This window comes from Staurois parvus, unplaced genomic scaffold (assembly GCF_062004578.1).
Source record: "Staurois parvus isolate SC_StPar_1 unplaced genomic scaffold, SC_StPar_1.0 ptg000779l, whole genome shotgun sequence".
In the NCBI taxonomy this organism is placed as follows: domain Eukaryota; kingdom Metazoa; phylum Chordata; class Amphibia; order Anura; family Ranidae; genus Staurois; species Staurois parvus.
In genome coordinates, this window is record NW_028318575.1 from 831,300 (window position 1) to 851,911 (window position 20,612).

At 44.2% G+C, this 20,612-nt stretch overlaps 1 protein-coding gene across 2 annotated transcripts in view; it reads left to right on the forward strand.

The window, feature by feature from the left end:
- The window catches only part of DGKB (diacylglycerol kinase beta), a 784,212-nt gene that overhangs the window by 281,304 nt on the left and 482,296 nt on the right, over window positions 1–20,612 (forward strand). For both annotated transcript variants that reach the window (XM_089654572.1, XM_089654573.1), the window contains one exon: window positions 5,899–6,016. In XM_089654572.1, coding sequence (XP_089510698.1) covers window positions 5,899–6,016 — 118 coding nt within the window. The remainder of the gene's footprint in view (window positions 1–5,898; window positions 6,017–20,612) is intronic.

Below are 20,612 nucleotides of genomic sequence, written 5' to 3' on the forward strand. Positions count from 1 at the left end.
AGCATACTGCCACGGTGCGTCTGGGTCCTCTGTCTCCTCCTCCTCCTCCTCTACCAGATGCTCCTGCTCCTCCACTCCTGTCCGCTGAGTGGAAAAACCACCCATTTCACTCAATAATTCCTGAGCACCAATGTCCTCCTCTACCTCCTCCTCTTCTTCCTGTCCTGCCCCCACAGGGGTCATGTGGCGTTGAGATCTGTGCGCCACGTCTACCGCACCCTGACCAGCCATTGTTAACAGCATTTGTTCAAGGACGTGCAACAGAGGAATGACGTCGTTCATCCCATAGTCCTGCCGACTCACGAATAGCGTGGCCTCCTCAAAGGGCCTGAGCAAGCGGCAGGTGTCACGCATGAGCTGCCAATGGCTGACATCGAAGTTACACAGGGGAGTACCTTTATCCGCTTGTAACATCAGGAAATCGGTGATGGCCTTTCGCTGCTCGTAAAGGCGGTCTAACATGTGTAGGGTTGAATTCCACCTTGTTGCAACATCGCAGATCAGGCGATGATGTGGAATTCCGTTCTGCCGCTGCAGCTCAAGGAGGGTGTGCTTTGCGGTGTAGGAATGGCTGAAATGCATGCAAAGTTTACGTGACATTTTAAGGATGTCTTGCAGTGGGATGGTGGATTTTAGGAACCGCTTGACAACCAGATTGAACACGTGAGCCATGCATGGCGCATGGCACAACCTTCCTTGACGCAGAGCAGACACCATGTTCTTTCCGTTGTCGGTCAACATGGTTCCGATTTTCAGTTTGCGCGGAGACAGCCATCTGTCGATTTCTCTGTTCATTACACTCAGAAGTTCCTCCCCTGTGTGACTACGTTCGCCAAGGCATACCAGGTGCAGAACAGCGTGACACCGTTGCGCCCTGCACATGTGATATGCCGGTCGGGTAATGGGACTTGGCACGGGGGTGGCGGCTGAGGACACGGCGGAAGAAGAGGTGGTAGAGGCGGACATCTTTGCCGGACCAAGGACGTGCAAACGTGGAGGCAAAAGCGGCGTGACCTGTCCAAGTTGCTGGTGCGGCTGTGACGGCACCACGTTCACCCAGTGGGCCGTAAATGACATGTACTGTCCCTGACCGTAGTTACAGCTCCACACGTCGGCGCTGCCGTGCACTTTGGCAGAGACCGACATGCTCAAAGACTGGCCCACCATCTCTTCTACATGTGAATGCAGGGCTGGCACTGCCTTTTTGGCGAAGAAATGATGGCTTGGCACTCTCCACCGCGGCGCGGCACAAGCCATCATTTCTCTGAAAGGTGCTGAGTCCACCACTTGGAAAGGGAGGGACTGCAGCACCAGCAACTTGGACAGGAGGACGTTCAGCTTTTGCACCATCGGGTGCGTGCTCGCAAACTGTTGTCTCTTGGAAACGGATTCCAAGAAAGACTGCTGACGGAATCCGTGAAGAGGAGTAGCAGGAGAAGGAGCATCTGAACGAGCGGAAGATGCCAACGAGTGACAACTCCCCTCAGCAGAGGTGTTGGAGCCTTGACTGGCTGATGGAGGGCGATTGACGTCGGGTGACGGAGCAAGTAACAGAGCGGGTGATGGAGCGGGGGCTGGGGCGGGCAGAACCGCCGTATCTTTATCACGGTTTTCCCAGGCCACCAAATGGCGACGCTGCATATGCTGCCGCAACGCTGTAGTCCCAACATGGGCCCCCTGGCCACGCTTGACTTTCTGGCCACATAGTCGACATACGGCTACGTTTACTTCCTCGGGCGGCTTGACGAAAAATTGCCACACCGCCGAGTAGGAAACTTTGCCCCCGATACTCCTCACTGGCTGACTGCTGCTTCCTCCGTGCACACCGGCACCACTACTGGCCGTGGTGGTAGGCTGCAGTGGAGCTGGTGCTCTACTCCGTGGCCGTTTGGCTCCACTGACACTGCTTCCACTGACACTGCTGCGACCCTGCTGCTGTCTCCTGGGCAACCCACCGACTGTTTCGCTCACTGCCAAGCTGCCACCCTCTTCTCCTGATGATGCGGAAGAAATTGCCTGATGACGACGAGGCTGCCAAGTGCGATCAACCTCCTCATCATCAAGTAGGGTCTCCGCCTCACTACTAGCCCCCTCGGCTGCGTCTGGGTCAGGAGACAGACCTGTCTCTAGACCGGCTACCGGGCCACTCTCCTCGCCACTACTTCTTCGCCTAGCTGCTGAAAAGGCGGATGTCTCCCCCCGTTCCTGACCGCCCTCTGTTAGCTCTTCCTCACTGTACAGTGGGGCTGAGCCCACAGCATGCGATACTTCGCTTGGTGAGGGAACACCAAAGGACAGGGGCAGGTAGAGGACACGTGATTTCAGTGGGCTTGGTCCCGGGCCATGCCAACTAACGGTTGTGTCTGACGTACCCACCGACCGTTGGCTGTAGGTGTCAGAGGTGACCTGGGAAGAGGAAGACGACCGAGCCAACCAATCGATGACGGCAGGGTTGTCGGTGGAGACACGACCGCTGGATGACACCGGGAGCACTGGCCTCTGGCTGCGAATAGTGCTGCCTCGACCCCTTCCTCTGCTGCCACGTCTGCTCGCTCCTAAAACATTGCCTCCTCTGCCACTCCTCTGCATGTTGTCTGACATACTCTTTAATTAAACGATTATGTGTCCCTGAGTAACAATTCTGTGTCCCTGAGTAACAATTCTGTGTCTGTGCGAGTAACAATTCTGTGGCCCTAAGTAACAGTTCTGTGGCCCTCAGTAACAATTCTGTGTCCCTGATTAACGTTTCTGTGGCCCCAAGTAACAGTTCTGTGGCCCTCAGTAACAATTCTGTGTCTGTGCGAGTAACAATTCTGTGTCTGTGCGAGAAACAATTCTGTGGCCCTAAGTAACAGTTCTGTGGCCCTCAGTAACAGTTCTGTTTCCCTGAGTAACAATTCTGTGTCTGTGCGAGTAAGAATTCTGTGTCTGTGCGAGTAACAATTCTGTGGCCCTAAGTAACAGTTCTGTGGCCCTCAGTAACAGTTCTGTGTCCCTGAGTAACAATTCTGTGTCTGTGCGAGTAACAATTCTGTGTCTGTGCGAGTAACAATTCTGTCTGTGCGAGTAACAATTCTGTGGCCCTAAGTAACGGTTCTGTGGCCCTCAGTAACAGTTCTGTGTCCCTGTGTAACAATTCTGTGTCTGTGCGAGTAACAATTCTGTGGCCCTAAGTAACAGTTCTGTGGCCTTCAGTAACAATTCTGTGTCCCTGATTAACGTTTCTGTGGCCCCAAGTAACAGTTCTGTGGACCTCAGTAACAATTCTGTGTCTGTGCGAGTAACAATTCTGTGTCTGTGCGAGTAACAATTCTGTGTCTGTGCGAGTAACAATTCTGTGGCCCTAAGTAACGGTTCTGTGGCCCTCAGTAACAGTTCTGTGTCCCTGTGTAACAATTCTGTGTCTGTGCGAGTAACAATTCTGTGGCCCTAAGTAACAGTTCTGTGGTCCTCAGTAACAATTCTGTGTCTGTACGAGTAACAATTCTGTGTCTGTGCGAGTAACAATTCTGTGGCCCTAAGTAACAGTTCTGTGGCCCTCAGTAACAATTCTGTGGCCCTAACTAAAGTTTCTGTGGCCCTAAGTAACAATTCTCTGGCACTCAGTAACAATTCTGTCTGTCCCTGAGTAAAAATTCTGTGGCCCTAAGTAAAGTTTCTGTGGCCGTGAGTAACAATTCTCTGGCACTCCGTAACAATTCTGTCTGTCCCTGAGTAACAATTCTCTGGCACTCAGTAACAATTCTGTCTGTCCCTGAGTAAAAATTCTGTGGCCCTAAGTAAAGTTTCTGTGGCCGTGAGTAACAATTCTCTGGCACTCCGTAACAATTCTGTCTGTCCCTGAGTAACAATTCTCTGGCACTCAGTAACAATTCTGTCTGTCCCTGAGTAAAAATTCTGTGGCCCTAAGTAAAGTTTCTGTGGCCCTGAGTAACAATTCTCTGGCACTCTGTAACAATTCTGTCTGTCCCTGAGTAACAATTCTCTGGCACTCAGTAACAATTCTGTCTGTCCCTGAGTAAAAATTCTGTGGCCCTAATTAAAGTTTCTGTGGCCCTAAGTAACAATTCTCTGGCACTCAGTAACAATTCTGTCTGTCCCTGAGTAACAATTCTCTGGCACTCCGTAACAATTCTGTCTGTCCCTGAGTAACAATTCTCTGGCACTCAGTAACAATTCTGTCTGTCCCTGAGTAAAAATTCTGTGGCCCTAAGTAAAGTTTCTGTGGCCCTGAGTAACAATTCTCTGGCACTCCGTAACAATTCTGTCTGTCCCTGAGTATGAATTCTGTGGCCCTAACTAGCGTTTCTTTGTCCCTAAGTAACAGTTCTGTGGCCCTGAGTAACAATTCTGTGTCTGTGCGAGTAACAATTCTGTGGCCCTAAGTAACAGTTCTGTGGCCCTCAGTAACAGTTCTGTGTCTGTGCGAGTAACAATTCTGTGTCTGTGCGAGTAACAATTCTGTGGCCCTAAGTAAAGTTTCTGTGGCCCTCAGTAACAGTTCTGTGTCTGTGCGAGTAACAATTCTGTGTCTGTGCGAGTAACAATTCTGTGGCCCTAAGTAAAGTTTCTGTGGCCCTAAGTAACAATTCTCTGGCACTCAGTAACAATTCTGTCTGTCCCTGAGTAACAATTCTCTGGCACTCAGTAACAATTCTGTCTGTCCCTGAGTAAAAATTCTGTGGCCCTAAGTAAAGTTTCTGTGGCCCTAAGTAACAATTCTCTGGCACTCAGTAACAATTCTGTCTGTCCCTGAGTAACAATTCTCTGGCACTCAGTAACAATTCTGTCTGTCCCTGAGTAAAAATTCTGTGGCCCTAATTAAAGTTTCTGTGGCCCTAAGTAACAATTCTCTGGCACTCAGTAACAATTCTGTCTGTCCCTGAGTAACAATTCTCTGGCACTCAGTAACAATTCTGTCTGTCCCTGAGTAAAAATTCTGGGGCCCTAATAACGTTTCTGTGGCCCTAAGTAACAATTCTCTGGCACTGAGTAACAATTCTGTCTGTCCCTGAGTATGAATTCTGTGGCCCTAACTAGCGTTTCTTTGTCCCTAAATAACGATTCTGTGGCCCTCATTATCAAGTCTGTGTCCCTGAGTAATGGTTCTCTGTCCCTAAGTAACTTTTCTCTGTCCCCAATTATCGTTTCTGTGGCCCTAACTCTGTCCCTGTCCCTAATACAGAGCGGTCTGCCTCTGTTCAATAACTGCAGGCAAATGAAGAATTCCAAAATGGCCGCTATTTATAGCTCGACCATTACACAGTGCTGGCTGGCTGGCTGCTGATTGGCTGATGCGATCACATGTAGTTGAGGAATGCATTATGGGTCAGCGCGCCTTGTCTGCGCGCCTTCCCAGACATCCCCGCTCCGTCGCCGCACATGTCAGCCGCCATTTTCTGAAAAATTTCGATTCGCGCGTCCGAATTAGGCTATTTTTCGGATTCGGCACGAATCAAAATTTTTCCGATATTCGACTCGAATTCCACTTCGGATACTTCGATTCGCTCATCTCTAATTATTTATTTAAAATAAAGTGGCAGTTGCTTCTGTTACACAGAGCTAAAGAAAACAAAATCAGAGAAGAAAAGATAGGGGCACCAGACCAAAAACAAATGAAAGAGTCCAAGACATTTTATTTGTTGGCAATAAAAAAAAAAGTCATATGCTGTAAATAGAGTCGACGCGTTTTTAGGTGTTACACCGGTCCCCCTTTTGTCAGGGCCCAACACAGGATACAATTTGGATGGGCTTGGATAGAGAAAACAGTGACCTCGCAGATCTATTACCAATATTAAACTATCTTCATGAGGTAACATTTGCTGAACAGCAATAGAGTATTAGAAAACGAAATGTCATCTAGTTGTGGGGTTTACATCTACTTTGCTTGTTTTGTAGAATGTAAAGGATGACGGACAACATGTGTGGAGGCTGAAGCACTTTAACAAACCTGCTTACTGCAATCTCTGCCTGAATATGTTGATCGGTTTGGGAAAGCAAGGACTGTGCTGTTCCTGTAAGTATGAGGACTACCTCTGAGTGTACTCAGTGCCCATTAGATACACATTCACAGTGTTGTGTTCGATCTCATTTTGCTTTATGAACAGGGTGAGTACTTTGTGGCCTGTATATAGCAATGTTCCATGGAAATGTTCCGATGTATGCGCTGACTCTATATCGGGGTGTCCAAACTATTCAGTATGAGGACCACATTGTATTTTTTACAAATACTTGACAAAGCAAAGACATTCTGAATCAACTTGAATCAATCAGAACCTTGCAGGATTGTTCCCCATTACATCATGGTCCCATCAGAGGCCTCCTTTACATCAGGATCCCCACCAGAGTCCACTCTCACATCAGGGCCCACCAACAGAGCCCACTCTTACATCAGGGCCCCCCATCAGAGTCCACTCTTACATCAGGGTCCCTATCAGAGTCCACTGTTACATTAGGGTCCCCATCAGAGTCCACTCTTACTTCAGGGTCCCCATCAGAGTCCACTCTTACATCAGGGTCCCCATCATAGTCCACTGTTACATCAGGGCCCCCATCAGAGCCCACTCTTAAATCAGGGCCCCCATCAGAGTCCACCCTTACATCAGGGTCCCAACTTATATCACAGTATCCATCAGAGTACATTCTTAGATCAGGGTTCCCATCAGAATCCACTCCTACATCAGAGTCCACTCTTTCATCAGGGCCCCATCAGAGTAAAGTCCTAAATCAGGGTCCCAATCAGAGTCCACTCTTACATCAGGGTCTCCATCAAAGTCTACTCTCACATCAAGGTCCACATCAGAGTCCACTCTTACATTATGGTCCCAGTCAAAGTCCACACTTACATCACGGTCCCCATCAGTGTACATTCTTAGATCAGGGTTCCCATCAGAATCCACTCCTACGTCAGAGTCCACTCTTTCATCAGGGTCCCCATCAGAGTAAAGTCCTAAATCAGGGTCCCAATCAGAGTCCACTCTTACATCAGGGTCTCCATCAAAGTCCACTCTCACATCATAGTCCCCATCAGAGTCCACTCTTACATCATGGTCCCCACCAGAGTCCACTCTTACATCATGGTCCCCACCAGAGTCCACTCTTACATCATGGTCCCCACCAGAGTCCACTCTTACATCATGGTCCCCACCAGAGTCCACTCTTACATCATGGTCCCCACCAGAGTCCACTCTTACATCATGGTCCCCACCAGAGTCCACTCTTACATCATGGTCCCCACCAGAGTCTATACTTACATCACAATCCCCATCAGAGTACATTCTTAGATCAGGCTCCCCATCAGAGTCCAGTCTTAAACAAGGTCCATGTCAGAGTCCACTCTTACATCAGGGTCCCCATCAGAGTCCACTCTTACATTATGGTCCCGGTCAGAGTCCACGCTTACATCACAGTCCCCATCAGAGTACATTATTAGATCAGGGTTCCCATCAGTAAAGTCCTAAATCAGGGTCCCAATCAGAGTCCACTCTTATAACAGGGTCTCCATCAAAGTCCACTCTCACATCATGGTCCCCATCAGAGTCCACTTTTACATCAGGGTCCCCATCAGAGTCTACTCTCACATCAGGGTCCCCATCAGAGTCCACTTTTACATCAGGGTTCCCATCAGTAAAGTCCTAAATCAGGGTCCCAATCAGAGTCCACTCTTATAACAGGGTCTCCATCAAAGTCCACTCTCACATCAGGGTCCCCATCAGAGTCCACTTTTACATCAGGGTCCCCATCAGAGTCTACTCTTACATCAGGGTTCCGTCAGAGTCCACTTTTACATCAGGGTCCCCATCAAAGTCCACTCTTACATCAGGGTCCCCATCAGAATTCACTCTTACATCAGCATGGATGGGATTCATTCTTCTGCAAATGGCTGGTTAAGCATGTGGTTGGTTGTTAGGAGGCCTCGGGTCCTAGCAACCAATGATAGTACGATAACAGTGCAGCCAAGGGAATGTATGCTGGACACCAGAGAAGGTGGGTGCTGTGGAAACTATAGAGAAATGGAGACCATAGGATGACCTGAAGAACTCTGTTAGTCCTTCGTAAGAGGCTACAAACCCAAGCTGTGTATATTTGGCCCATGGGACATAGCTTGGAGACCCCTTACATGCAGTTCCAATGAATTTATTGCCTGTGATTTACACCTACAGTTGCAAGAAAAAGTATGTGAACTCTTCTATTGTTGTGACTTAGATGACGTTCAGAGCACATTTTATGCCCAATTCATGCAAAACTCCACGTAATCCCAAGGGGTTCACATACTTTTTCTTGCAACTGTACCTGTAATGATTCCATATAGAAGAGAGGCAAGCCTAAGAGGGGCAGAGGACACTAATCTCTACCAGCTGGTCAGAAGACAGCCTCTCAGCACAGTTCCAGGGTACCCAGCATTTCACCAGGCCACTGCTGAGCTTGTGCTGCTAGCATCGCAACATAGCAAATAATGTAATGACCCCATTGACAGGCAGGCAGTAGTAAACACTGGGTTGATCTATAGCACGGGTGTCAAACTGGCTGCCCTTCAGCTGTTGCCAAACTACAAGTCCCATGATGCATTGCAAGATTGACAGTTACAAGCATGACTTCCAAAGGCAGAAGCATGATGGGACTTGTACTTTCGCAAACAGCTGGAGGGACGCCAGTTTGACACCCTTGATCTAGAGAGTAGTCGAGAGGTCAGAAAACCAATAGACAAACCAGAATGAGGTTTCAAATCTGAAGGTCCGTCAAGGGTCAGGGCGAGCTAGAAAGTGAAAAAGAAACAAACAGCGGACAAACTCACAGAACAAAGTTAACTGTAAACAGGGCAGGCAACAAATCAGAAGTCAGAAGCAAAGGCCACTGTGACAAACCTTGAAGGATTTCCCAAGAATTCATGCTTTGTACTCCAAATGTTCTGCACCTGCATTCAGCATGTTGAACCAAAACTGACAATACTGTAACCAGGGGGCGGACTGACCATTTGGAAACTCGGGCAATTCCCAAGGGCCCGGGGTCAGTCGGGGGCCCCATGAGATGCCCCTGGTACCTTTTTCATAGGCTTTTTTGAGTTTGGGCAAGGACACAAGGGCCCCATGATCCCCTATTGCCCAGAGGCCCCATGAGTTGTCAGTCCACCCCGACTGTACCCACTGTAGCCTCGTTTTCCTTTTTCTGGTCTTATACTATTCTTCCAATTATGATCATATACAAATGTAGGTTGTTCTCTTCAAGGTTCCACATGTTGTGTGTTTGGCCTCTGCTGTAAAGAGCCAATTATGAAGTGGCTATTCATGTCTGTGAGTTGAACAAGTCTGGCCGATCTTCTATGACCTGAGTCATTAGATGCTTTTATAGAACTGTCACTCAGTGGATGATCTTTGTTTTTGATCCATCTTTTGTAAATTCTAGAGCAGCCTTTCTCAAACCTACTTCTAGGAAAATAATCTTAAGGTCTTGGGGAACCTCTGCTAAAACCAATTCATTAGGTGTCGGTAAAAAATGCTCCTAACATTGGTGGCCACTTGAAAGTACACCCTTCTTTACAGTGGTGGTCAGTATGCCTCTGTTAATGGCAGGCAGCTGGCTATGCCAGGAGGCATTGGCTCCGGAGCTCTGAGGAAGGGAATGCGTCTCCTGAAACGCGTCAGTTATTTCCAGCTGGGCAGTTGATGAGATAGGACCCTTGTTGGCTCAATGTCTGTTTTTATGGTCTTTTTGTGAGTAGGCATTTGTTATCTATTTTTTAATAAAAAAAATGTATCACGGTAATGCAAGAGGAGAGTGCATCCTCTTTTGTTTTTTCTTGCCATCAAATGGTAGGTTAATCAGCCACAGTTTAAGGAATCCCTAGTATCCTCAGGAGGAACCTTAGGGTTCCACAGAACCATGCTTTAGACTGTAGTGCTTAAAGATTTTCCATATGCTCAGGCTCAGGTAAGTATTGAGGGGGCTGGGGGCACTGCTACACACAGAAGGTTTTTTACCTTCATGCATAGAATGCAAGATGGTAAAAACCTTCAGCCTTTTCAACCACTTTAAGGCTCCATGCACACCAGCATTTTTTAAGCTCCTAGAAGCTATTATCAGCATTTACTTTTCTGCTCCTAGAATCTAAATAGTGTTCTCCTACGATGCGCCCATGCACACTGCTTTAGGCTATTAGCTATTTTTTGAGCTTCAACATCTAGGAGTAGAAAAAAAAAATGTTTTTATAGAGTTTTTTGGAGAGTTTTTCCAGCATAAAAAAATGAATGCTCCTAAATGCTACTAATTGCTACTAAAACGCTCATAACAGCTTTTTTTGTAGCTTTTTTTTGCATGTATTGTAAAAATGCTTATAAAATGCTAACGCTCCCTAAGCACTCCTGAACACTACTAAAAGGCTACTTAAAAAAAACCCTATTACCAGCGTTTTGTATTTAGCATTTTTTTTTCCAGCGTGTTTTTTAGTTTAACCATTTCAATACCGGCCAATTTTCCCCCTTCCTGCCCAGGCCATTTTTCAGGTTTCAGCGCTCTCACACTTTGAATGACAATTGCGCGGTCATACAACACTGTACCCAAACTAAAATTTTCTCATTTTCTTCACACAACTAGAGCTTTCTTTTGGTGGTATTTAATCACCGCTGGGGTTTTTATTTTTTGCTAAATTAACAAAAAAAGACCAAAAATTTTGAAAAAATTTTTTTCTTTGTTTCTGTTATAAAAGTTTGCAAATAAATAATTGTTCTTCGTAAATTTAGGCCGAGATGTATTCTGCTACATGTCTTTGGTGAAAATAACCCAAATTAGGATGTATTATTTAGTTTGTAGGAAAGTTATAGAGTTCACAAACTATGGTATAGATCTGAATATTGATCAATCCTGAAGTACTGACAGCCAATCTAATTTCTTGAGGTCCAAGAATGTCAGGACAGTACAGATATCCCCAAATGACCCCTTTTTGCAGAGTAGACAGTCCGACGTACTTCATAAGAGGAATGGCGAGTTTTTTGAAGTTGTATTTTTTTGGCATAATTTTTCAGAAAATGAAAAAAATAAAAAAAATTATTTTCACTATTTTTTTTTTACATGCTGTCACCAGTGCAGTACAACATCATCATATAACTGGCATGGTGGTGATCAGGGACACTGACTGGTGACAGTGTGAAAAAAAAAAATATATTTTTTTTATTTTAAATTTTTTATTACATTTTTTTTCTTTTTTTTAAGATTTTTTTGTTTTTCACTATGTCCAAAGTAGTACAACGTTACCATAGTAACATTGTACTACTTTGGGGAAGTGATCAGTATTTTTTTTTTTTTTTTTTTACACAATTTGCTTATAGCAAAGAATTACTTTGCTATAAGCAAGCATTTACCTGAATGAAATCGATTCATTCAGGGTTTTTTTTTTTTGTGCTTAGCTGTGATTTGGCCACAGCTAATCACATGACATGTGCATGTGATTAGCTGCTACCATTCACAGCTAGGCACTAGTATACAATGGATGGCATGATATGAAGCCATCTATTGTATACAACTGTCATGTGACCTGCTGTGATTGGTCACAGCAGGTCACATGGTACCGGCAATGGGGCCGGTACTCAGATCTGTCATCGGCCGTGTCCGAGGTACACGGCCGGTGACAGATCGTGCCGCTGCGCGGCTCTGCAAGCGCGCAAACTGCGCATGTGCGGGAGGATGCCACATGGCGGCCTCCCGGAAAGGTAATGCACTTTTGCGGATGCCATTTGGCTATAGGCCGGGCGTCAAATGGTTAAAAAAAAAACGTTAGTCTGCATGGAGCCTTAAATGCAATCAAGTTTGCTGAGTTCCTGGAGCAAGGAATTGAGCTAACATTGGAATTTGCTACAAAACATTCTGTGATCTATCCGCTTGTGTTTATATAGCTAATAATGTTCTATGAGGAACTGAGTGGAGAAATGATCATTGTAATTTAATTTATAGGAACGGTTTCCTAATGAATAGTGAATGAAAAAGATACATTATTTTACAACATGATAAAAAAGAGCTTGTGAGAGGTGTTAATATATCAGAAATTAATCATTTTGAATAAATTACTAAAATAAATCATACAATTTATGGAGTGTATTGATATTGTGGATTAGTGTGTGTCATATATTTACTCAGTGAAGTGTTTTTAATTAGAAATGTACACAACAGAAACATTTGTTTAGTTTCAGATTCGTTCCTTAATGATTTGCTTTTGCAATTCGTTTCGTACCTTTGGATTTGTTTCGTATATTCAATATTTTCAAATCGATTTGAAATTCAAATTTGAACTTTGAATTTCAGAATATGACCGTATTTGTTCTATTGTATTATATTCTGTTTTATTCTTTTCTATTCTTTTCAATTATATTCTTTTATGTTCTATTCTATTCTTTTCTATTTTTATTATTTTCTATTATATTCCTTTATTTTCTATTCTTCTTTCTATTCTATTCCTTTATCTTCTATTCTGTTTTATTGCATTCTATTGTATTCTGGGTTTTTATTTACTTATTTATTTCAGGTACCTATATAGCGCCATCAATTTACTCAGCGCTTTACATATATATTGTACATTCACATCAGTCGCTAACCCTCAAGGGGCGTACAATCTAAGGACCCTAACTCACATTCATACATACACATATTAGGGCCAATTTAGACAGGAGCCAATTCACCTACCAGCATGTCTTTGGAGTGTGGAAGGAAACTGGAGTACCCGGAGGAAACCCATTCAGGCACAGGGAGAACATACAAACTCCAGGCAGGTGGTGCCGTGGCTGAGGTTCGAACCAACGACCCGAGTACTGCCAGGTGGAAGTGCTACCTATTTAGCTACTGTGCTGCCCATGTTATGCCACCTTTTAATTAACACCTCCTAGCATACGATGCTTAGTATTTGGCTCTTTCAGTAATCAAGGGAACAGTGACCATTTGTTCTAGCCTTTTCAGGGTGTCACAGGCTGGGAGTTTCATAATTTCCCCCTGCCTCTAGAAGAAGCTTCCAGAGCTTCTGGAGGAAGGTTCAAATAACCAGCCTGAATATTTATCATGCTGCAAACAATGCCTGGAGAGGGTTGTCCAGAAGGGGGCTGGAAGGGTGATAAATAGTCCGTGGCACTGGAGAGCTGGGTTCTCTCTCCTCAGAAGGGTTCCATAGCTTGAGGGACTGTGGCCTTCAGGCAGCCCATGGACTCTGCAGCTGTTCTAGAGACCTCAGCAGTGACATGGCTGAGAGGGTCTGGGTGGTTTTTCCTAGAAGATGTTTGCTGGACCTCACCACAAGGGATCTGGTATGGAGAAGGACTGTATCATTCACTGGACTGCGGGAAGCTGGAAGGTGGCAGCTGTCCTGGGCACTTGCAAGTAAAGACTCTGATGCAGACCATAGGCAAGTCGAAAACCGTCCGTTTAAAAAAAAAAAAATGAAAAATCGGTCGTTCAATAGGCCGATGTTACCACCAATGGTAAAAAAAAATCGGCCAATTTTTGGCCCGTCTACGGCCGGCATTTAATTACTTCTGTACCTTGCAGAGAGCTCCACTTTTATATTTGACATGAAAAAGTATTGCGGTTGCAACAATGTATCCAATTGTATCCATTTTGGATACAGATGTTTTTATTCGGATACAAATAGATACATTGTTGCAACCACAATAATTTTTCATATCAAATATAATAGCGGACTGGAATTTTTCTTCTTCTTTTCTTCTTTTTGTTCTTCTTATTCTTCTTTTTCTTCTTTTTTTTCTTCTTTTTCTTCTTTTTTGGTAAAACGATTGGCTGATTTGCCCATCATTGCCGGGAAAATCGGCGGATTTTTTCCAACTTTACCGATAAAAAAAATGTGCCAAAACCCCGAAAAATGGCCGACCAATTAACCCACTGACGGTGCAAAAATCGGCCGATTTTTTTTCCGGCTGAAAAATTGGCCGATTTTCGACCCGTCTATGGCCTGCATAAATCACGGGTGTCAAACTGGTGGCCATTCAGCTGTTGCCAAACTACAAGTCCCATGAGGCATTGCAATATTGACAGTTACAAGCATGACTCTGGAAGGCAGAAGCATGATGGGACTTCTAGTGTTGCAACAGCTGGAGGGCCATCAGTTTGACACCCCTGCTCTAAATTGATCCCTGTGCCTGTGCATTGTTCCGGAAATCACATTGACTACCAATAGTTGTGCACAGGTGCAAGGTAACCAGATGCCAAAGAAACGTGCCTCATGGTCCTCAGCTTTGAGGCCTTAGACTGTTCAGATACTCGCAAATAGAAATGAAAAGATTGTCCTCCATATGCCGTGTGTTATTCATTTGGAGTATACAATGCCCTGACCCCTTTCCTGTTAAAGTTCCTTCAAGCAATAGATCTTAAAAAGACATCCCCTAGACCTAGACTGAGCTACTGGTGCCGGTGTGAACGGACTGGTGCTGGCAGTGGTGGCCAGCCTCCGTATTTTTAGGCAAGAACCAGTTAATACCTGCAGTTCCTATTGGGTAGCGCTGCATATAAGTTCATTTTAGGACCCTTGTTTTAGTTATTTCTGTTTTAAGAAGTACTTTAACCACTTGCCTACCGGGCACTTATACCCCCTTCTTTACCAGGCCAATTTTCAGCTTTCAGCGCTGCCGCACTTTGATTGACAATTGCGCGGTCATGCAACATTGTACCCATATGAAATTTTGATCATTTTTTTCTCACAAATAGAGCTTTCTTTTGGTGGTATTTAATCGCCACTGGGCGCTTTACTTTTTGCGCTATAAATAAAAAAAGTGCAAAAAATTTGAAAAAAAAAAAGTTTATTTGTTTCTTTTATAAAATTTTTCAAACAGGTATTTTTTCTCCTTCACTGATGTGCGTTGATGAGGCAGCACTGATGGGCACTGATAAGCGGCACTGATGGGCACTGATAGGCAGCACTAAAGGGCACTGATAGGCAGTACTAATGAGGTGGCACGGATAGGTGGCACTTATAGACAGCACTAATTAGGGGTCACGGATAGGCGGCACTAATATGCAGCACTGATAGGCGGCACTGATAGGTGACACTGATTATGGGTACTGATAGACGGCACTGACTGGCATCACTGCTGGGCACTGACTGGCGGCACTGACTGGCACAACCCCTGGGCACTGACTGGTGGCACTGACTGGCAGCACTGCTGGGCTGCACTGGTGGGTGGCACTGGTGGGTGGGCACAGGTGGGTGGCACTGGTGGGCACAGGTGGGTGGGCACAGGTGGGTGGCACTGCTGGGCACATGTAGGTGGCACTTCTGGACACAGGTAGGTGGCACTGCAGAGTGGCACAGGTGGGTGCACTGCTGGGCACAGGTGGGTGCACTGCTGGGCACGGGTGGGCGGAGCTAGTGGGCGCACTGCTGGGAGGAACTTGCGGGTGGCACTGCTGGGCACCGATCATCAGGGCACTGATCATCAGTGCCCTGATGATCGGTGCCGATCCCCGCTCTGACAACTGCCGGTTCTCGGCAGTACTTTCCTCATGATCTGACAGCGTGAGGAAAGTGCAGCCGAGAACCGGCACTTGCATTTCCCTGTGATCAGCGTGTCATTGGACACCGCTGATCACGTGGTAAAAGGCCGCTGTGATTGGCCTTTTACCACATCACGTGATCAGCTGTGTCCGTAGGACACAGCGATCACGGAGATCGCCGGGTGCGCGCCCCCTGGGGCATGCAGGAGAGCGCGTTCTGGGAGGACGTCATATTACGTCCACCCAGAACTGGCCGGCCGCAGTGCAGCCATCATTCGGCTATCTGCGGTCGGCAGCTGGTTAAATGAAAAGGCACTGGTGGTAAGTATTATTAACCGCTTCCCAACTGCCCTATAGCAGAACTACTGCTACAGGGCAGTAGGACTGTGCAAAATCACACACGTATATACAGTATATATATATATATACTGTGTATATATATATATATATGTGATTTTGCTGCCGATATTGATCACTGGGTCCCGGCCGGCACCCGGCGATCGCTGAGTATCACTGACAGGGAAGAGACCTGTATATAAACAACACAGGTCTCTCGCCTGCCAGCAGTGACATGCTGCTGTGTACTTCTCTGCACAGCAGAGAAATACACAGCAGCATGTGTCTGTAGTAAAACACACACAGCACACACCGTAAAACACACAGTTAACCCTTTGATCACCCCTCATGTTACCCCTTTCTGCCCCGTGCCATTAGCACAGTGTCAGTGCTTTTTATTAGCACTGATCACTGTGTTAGTGTCATTGGAATGTCAGTGGCAGTTACTCAGTTCTCCCCAAGTGTCCGAATGTCCCGCAGTCCCGCTATAAGTCACTGATCGCCGCCATTACTAATATAAAAAGATAAAAAAAAATCCAGTAGCTATACCAAAATTACATAAATAGTGCAGCGCTCAAAACTAACTTATATACACAAATAACTGTGCTCACATACAATGGTGACACACATATAGTGAAATGACCTCAATTATAAGTGCCACTTAATGATGATCTAAGGTGCCCACATAATCACACAAATATATGTAAAACGCATATAAACAACGTATGAAAACGCATATAAAAAAGTCCTCACTGGAAAATAATTTTAAATAATTTAAAAAGTGCTCCAAGTGTGGTGATGTAACCACACTTAATTAGATTTATCCTCAAAAAATCAAACACAAACAAAATTGTCCATAAATACTAGTGGCAAACACATGCAAAGTGCATAAAAGTGCAAAAAATGCAAAAAAATTTGTGCAAAACAAATGTGTCCTTATTCCACAGCAGTGCAACTCTTCCCCTCCTATGGCTAGATTGCCTCCTCACCTCCTTACATCGACCCCTAAGGGTCACACAGCATTCAGGATCTCTCTGGATCCTTATCCCCTGGAGATCAGCACTTCTCCTGCCGTCCTGGATCACTTTGAGGGTATTTCGATTACCCCCACTCAGAAGCTTCTATAGGATGATTACTCACCATCCAGTGAGCAAGAAAGAAAGAGATCCTCTAAGTGCAGTCTTTTAGAGCCAAAAAACACTTTAATGACAGTGTTTAAAAGACATATAGTGTGTCTCCTTAGTGTGCAATCATCATTTTGATGTCTATTCACAGGGTGGGAGTGGGGTCGGGACCTGTAAGTGAAACTCCAACAGAGAAAGATCAAGTCCTCTCCCCTGCTATAAAGGGCTGAGCTGCATAGTAGAGCAGTGCAAATCTAAGGATCCTTTTTTAATTTTGATATTTTCACTGTTTGGGTAACAGATTAAGTGTTGGCAGCTTACAGTAGGGCTATTTCCCTTTTGCGCAGGAGGATCTCTGTTTATATTCCAGTAGCTATACCGCCATTTGTAAACGCTATAACTTTCACGTAAACCAATTAATTTACACGTATTGGGATTTTTTTTTTAGCAAAGACATGGAGCAGAATATTGAATTAAAACTCATAAATTTCCCACATGAAAAGTCAACCTTTCACCCTTGAAAGTGCATAATTCAATAACCTTTTCATAATCTACAAACAAATACCATAATCTCATATACACAAAATAATGTCCCTCACAAATCCCATAAAGAATCAAAAAATTTAAGTCCAAAAAAACTATAAAGTTCAAAAAACTATAAAGTTATCAATTGTGCAAATGACACTCCTCACTTCTTCCATCTTCCAAAGTGTGATAATGTCCAAATCTTCCCTTTAATCCAATAAGTACCTCAAAAAAACAAACTAAATATGGTGCATTATCTTTTAAAATCAATAAATGTGATAGCATGCAACACACTAGTGACACAACATCACGCATGTGAAGTAAAAACACAGCACACCACTTAGCTAGTGGTCCTGTGAAACCACCACTGCAAAACGTGACACTCTTCAGAACACACTCTGTGATCAGTGACAAATGGTGTCAAATACGTGCCACTCCACGTGTAGGATAAATACAATTACCCCCTTAAACTTTGTGCCACATATAATTGCCTTCACTGGGGGTATGTCATCCTTGACAGTAGAAGACAATCGGAACTTCCTCACACAATGACGGGTATCGGGATCCCCGTTCCTCACAGGACAAATGGAAGCAGACTCAGTGGAGTAGTACAAATGGTAACATAATTTATTATCAACAGCTTACATGGTAAAATTGCCGTCCATCCTCGCTGGTCTCTGTACTCTGCTGAGACCTTCTCCAAAATGGCCGCTCTGCACCCTCCGGCCTAGCGTTTGACGTCACGACCCTGACGCGTTTCGTCACTTCCGACTTTTTCACAAAAAAAGGCAGTGTAGTGTGTCGCGGTAATAGCGGGCGTGCAGGCTTCACTTTTCCATACAATTGAATAGCCATAACTTCTCTTCCAATTGATTTAGACTTAATTTCAATCAGATGCAATCAAACCTAATCGACCAGACATGGAGGAATAATGGTAAAACTTTGTTCATGAATACAATCGTATTTCCATAGATCAGATAATGCGATTACATAGTGGAAACAGAGATTAGACATGCGCAGTTTGTTTGTTCAGAATAAAAAATTAGACAAATATTTCGTTATTTAGAGATGTGGATGTATCCGAATTTGAAATTACAATAGTAACTTATTCAAACTAATGCGAAACAACGAAACAAAATTTCTTCTGAAATAACAAATTATCCAAATTTGAATCGAATTTGAAATGCAAACACAACAAAATTTCTAAATGTAAACATATTTCTGACTATTGCTGATTTCCTTCAAAGACTATGTGTATTAGAATATAACCATTTTCTGAAATTCAAATTTCAAAAAGAATAAAATAGAAAATAAAAGAATAGAAAAGAAAATAAAGGAATAGAATAGAAAAAAAGAATAGATTAGAAAAAGAATTGAATAGAAATAATATATCCATCTTGCAAAATGTTAATTTTGCAATTATAATTTTGAATAGAATAGAATAAAATAGAATGAATATAGTCGTCTTTCGAAATTTCATTTTTGAAAAGAATAGACTAAAATAGAATAGAAAAGAAAAGAATAAAACAGAAAATAATAGAATTGAAAAGACTAAAATAGAAATAAAAACAGAATAGATTAGAACAGAATAGCATAAAAAGATTATAGCCATCTTCCGAAATTTGAATTGTGAATTTTGAACAGAATAGAATACAATAAATAAGAACGAATATAGCAGTCTTCTGAAATTTGAATTTTGAAAAGAATAGAATAGAAAATAATTGAAAATGAAAGAATAGAACAGAAAAAAAAATTAGAATAGAATAAAATAAAATACAAGGGGCATTTAAGTCACAGCAGGACTTTTAATTTTTTCAGGTATAAAAAGGGATGCTAGCGTGGCGGTACTACACCCAGTAGTAAGTGGCAAGCGTGTCCTATTACTGGTAGGCGGCGCACATGTCACGGGCCAGTCCAGAGACCGTTAATCAAGATGGCAGACAATAGTGTCAGTGCGTGCATAGAACGGCGTGTGGTGCAGGGGTGGACTGACCATTTGGAAACTCAGGCACTGCCCGAGGGCGCGGGGTCAGTAGGGGGCCCCATGAGATGCTCCTAGTACCTTTCATAGGCTTTATTGAGTGTGGGTGAGGACACAGGGGCCCCATAATCCCCTATTGCCCGGGGGCCCCATGAATTGTCAGTCCGCCCTTGGTGTGGTGATGAAGTTTCTTGTGAACGAAGGTGTAAAACCCGCGGACATCTACAGAAGACTTCAAGCACAGTACGGTGATGAAACTCTCAGCCACAGTAAAGCTCCATGTACACGGAATGTTTTGAAAACTCTTCTGAACAATGGAAACTGCTGGAAAACATAGGTTAAAAAACGTCTGTTTAGCCGCGTTTGCATACTGCATTATGCGCATTTGTGTTTAGAAGCGTTTTTTAAAGATAACTTCAGGAGACCTTCCAAAATGCCCAGAATGCACTGAAAAATAGTAAAAAAATTACTATTTCAGACATTTTGAGATAGAGAGAGCAGAAGCAGAGAGAGCAGTATGTGCGGAGATGACCTGTCTTTTCTGGTTGTATTCACTATGGATCCCATCATGAGCATAATGCGGCACGTTCTACCATTTATTCCTTCACACAAAACCTGGAACTGACTGCGCTGGTGTACCGGGTCCATTTGAATACATGGAAAACGCTTTGCATGCATTTCTGATGATGAAAAAAGGCTCCAAACAGCATCTGGATATGGAACAGTTAAAAACCGCTTCTAAACGCAAACGCTTATAATGCGATTAGCCACGTTTAAATGCGTTTAAAAAGTTTTTACAAGCGTTTGGCGTTTGAAACGCTGATAAAATCTACTCCTAAACGCAAATTTGGTGCGTTCAAAAAAACGACTATAAACTCAACTGCCTGTAAATGACGATGTGTACATGGACACCTAGGAGAACATTAGGGAGAGTTCAGGGGCTGCTGAAAAAAACGCAGAAAAGCTCCTGTACGTGTTTATCAGCTGCAGTGTACATGAGCCCTAAGACATTTGAATGGTGTGAATATTTCAAAGATGGCCGCCCATCCATCAGTGACTATGCCAGCCGCGGTGGTTCACATCCCATAGCATTCCTGTGAACATTCAGCGCATGGAACGCCTGATCCTGGATTATTGACGCATAACCTGTCGTGAAATGGCACAAG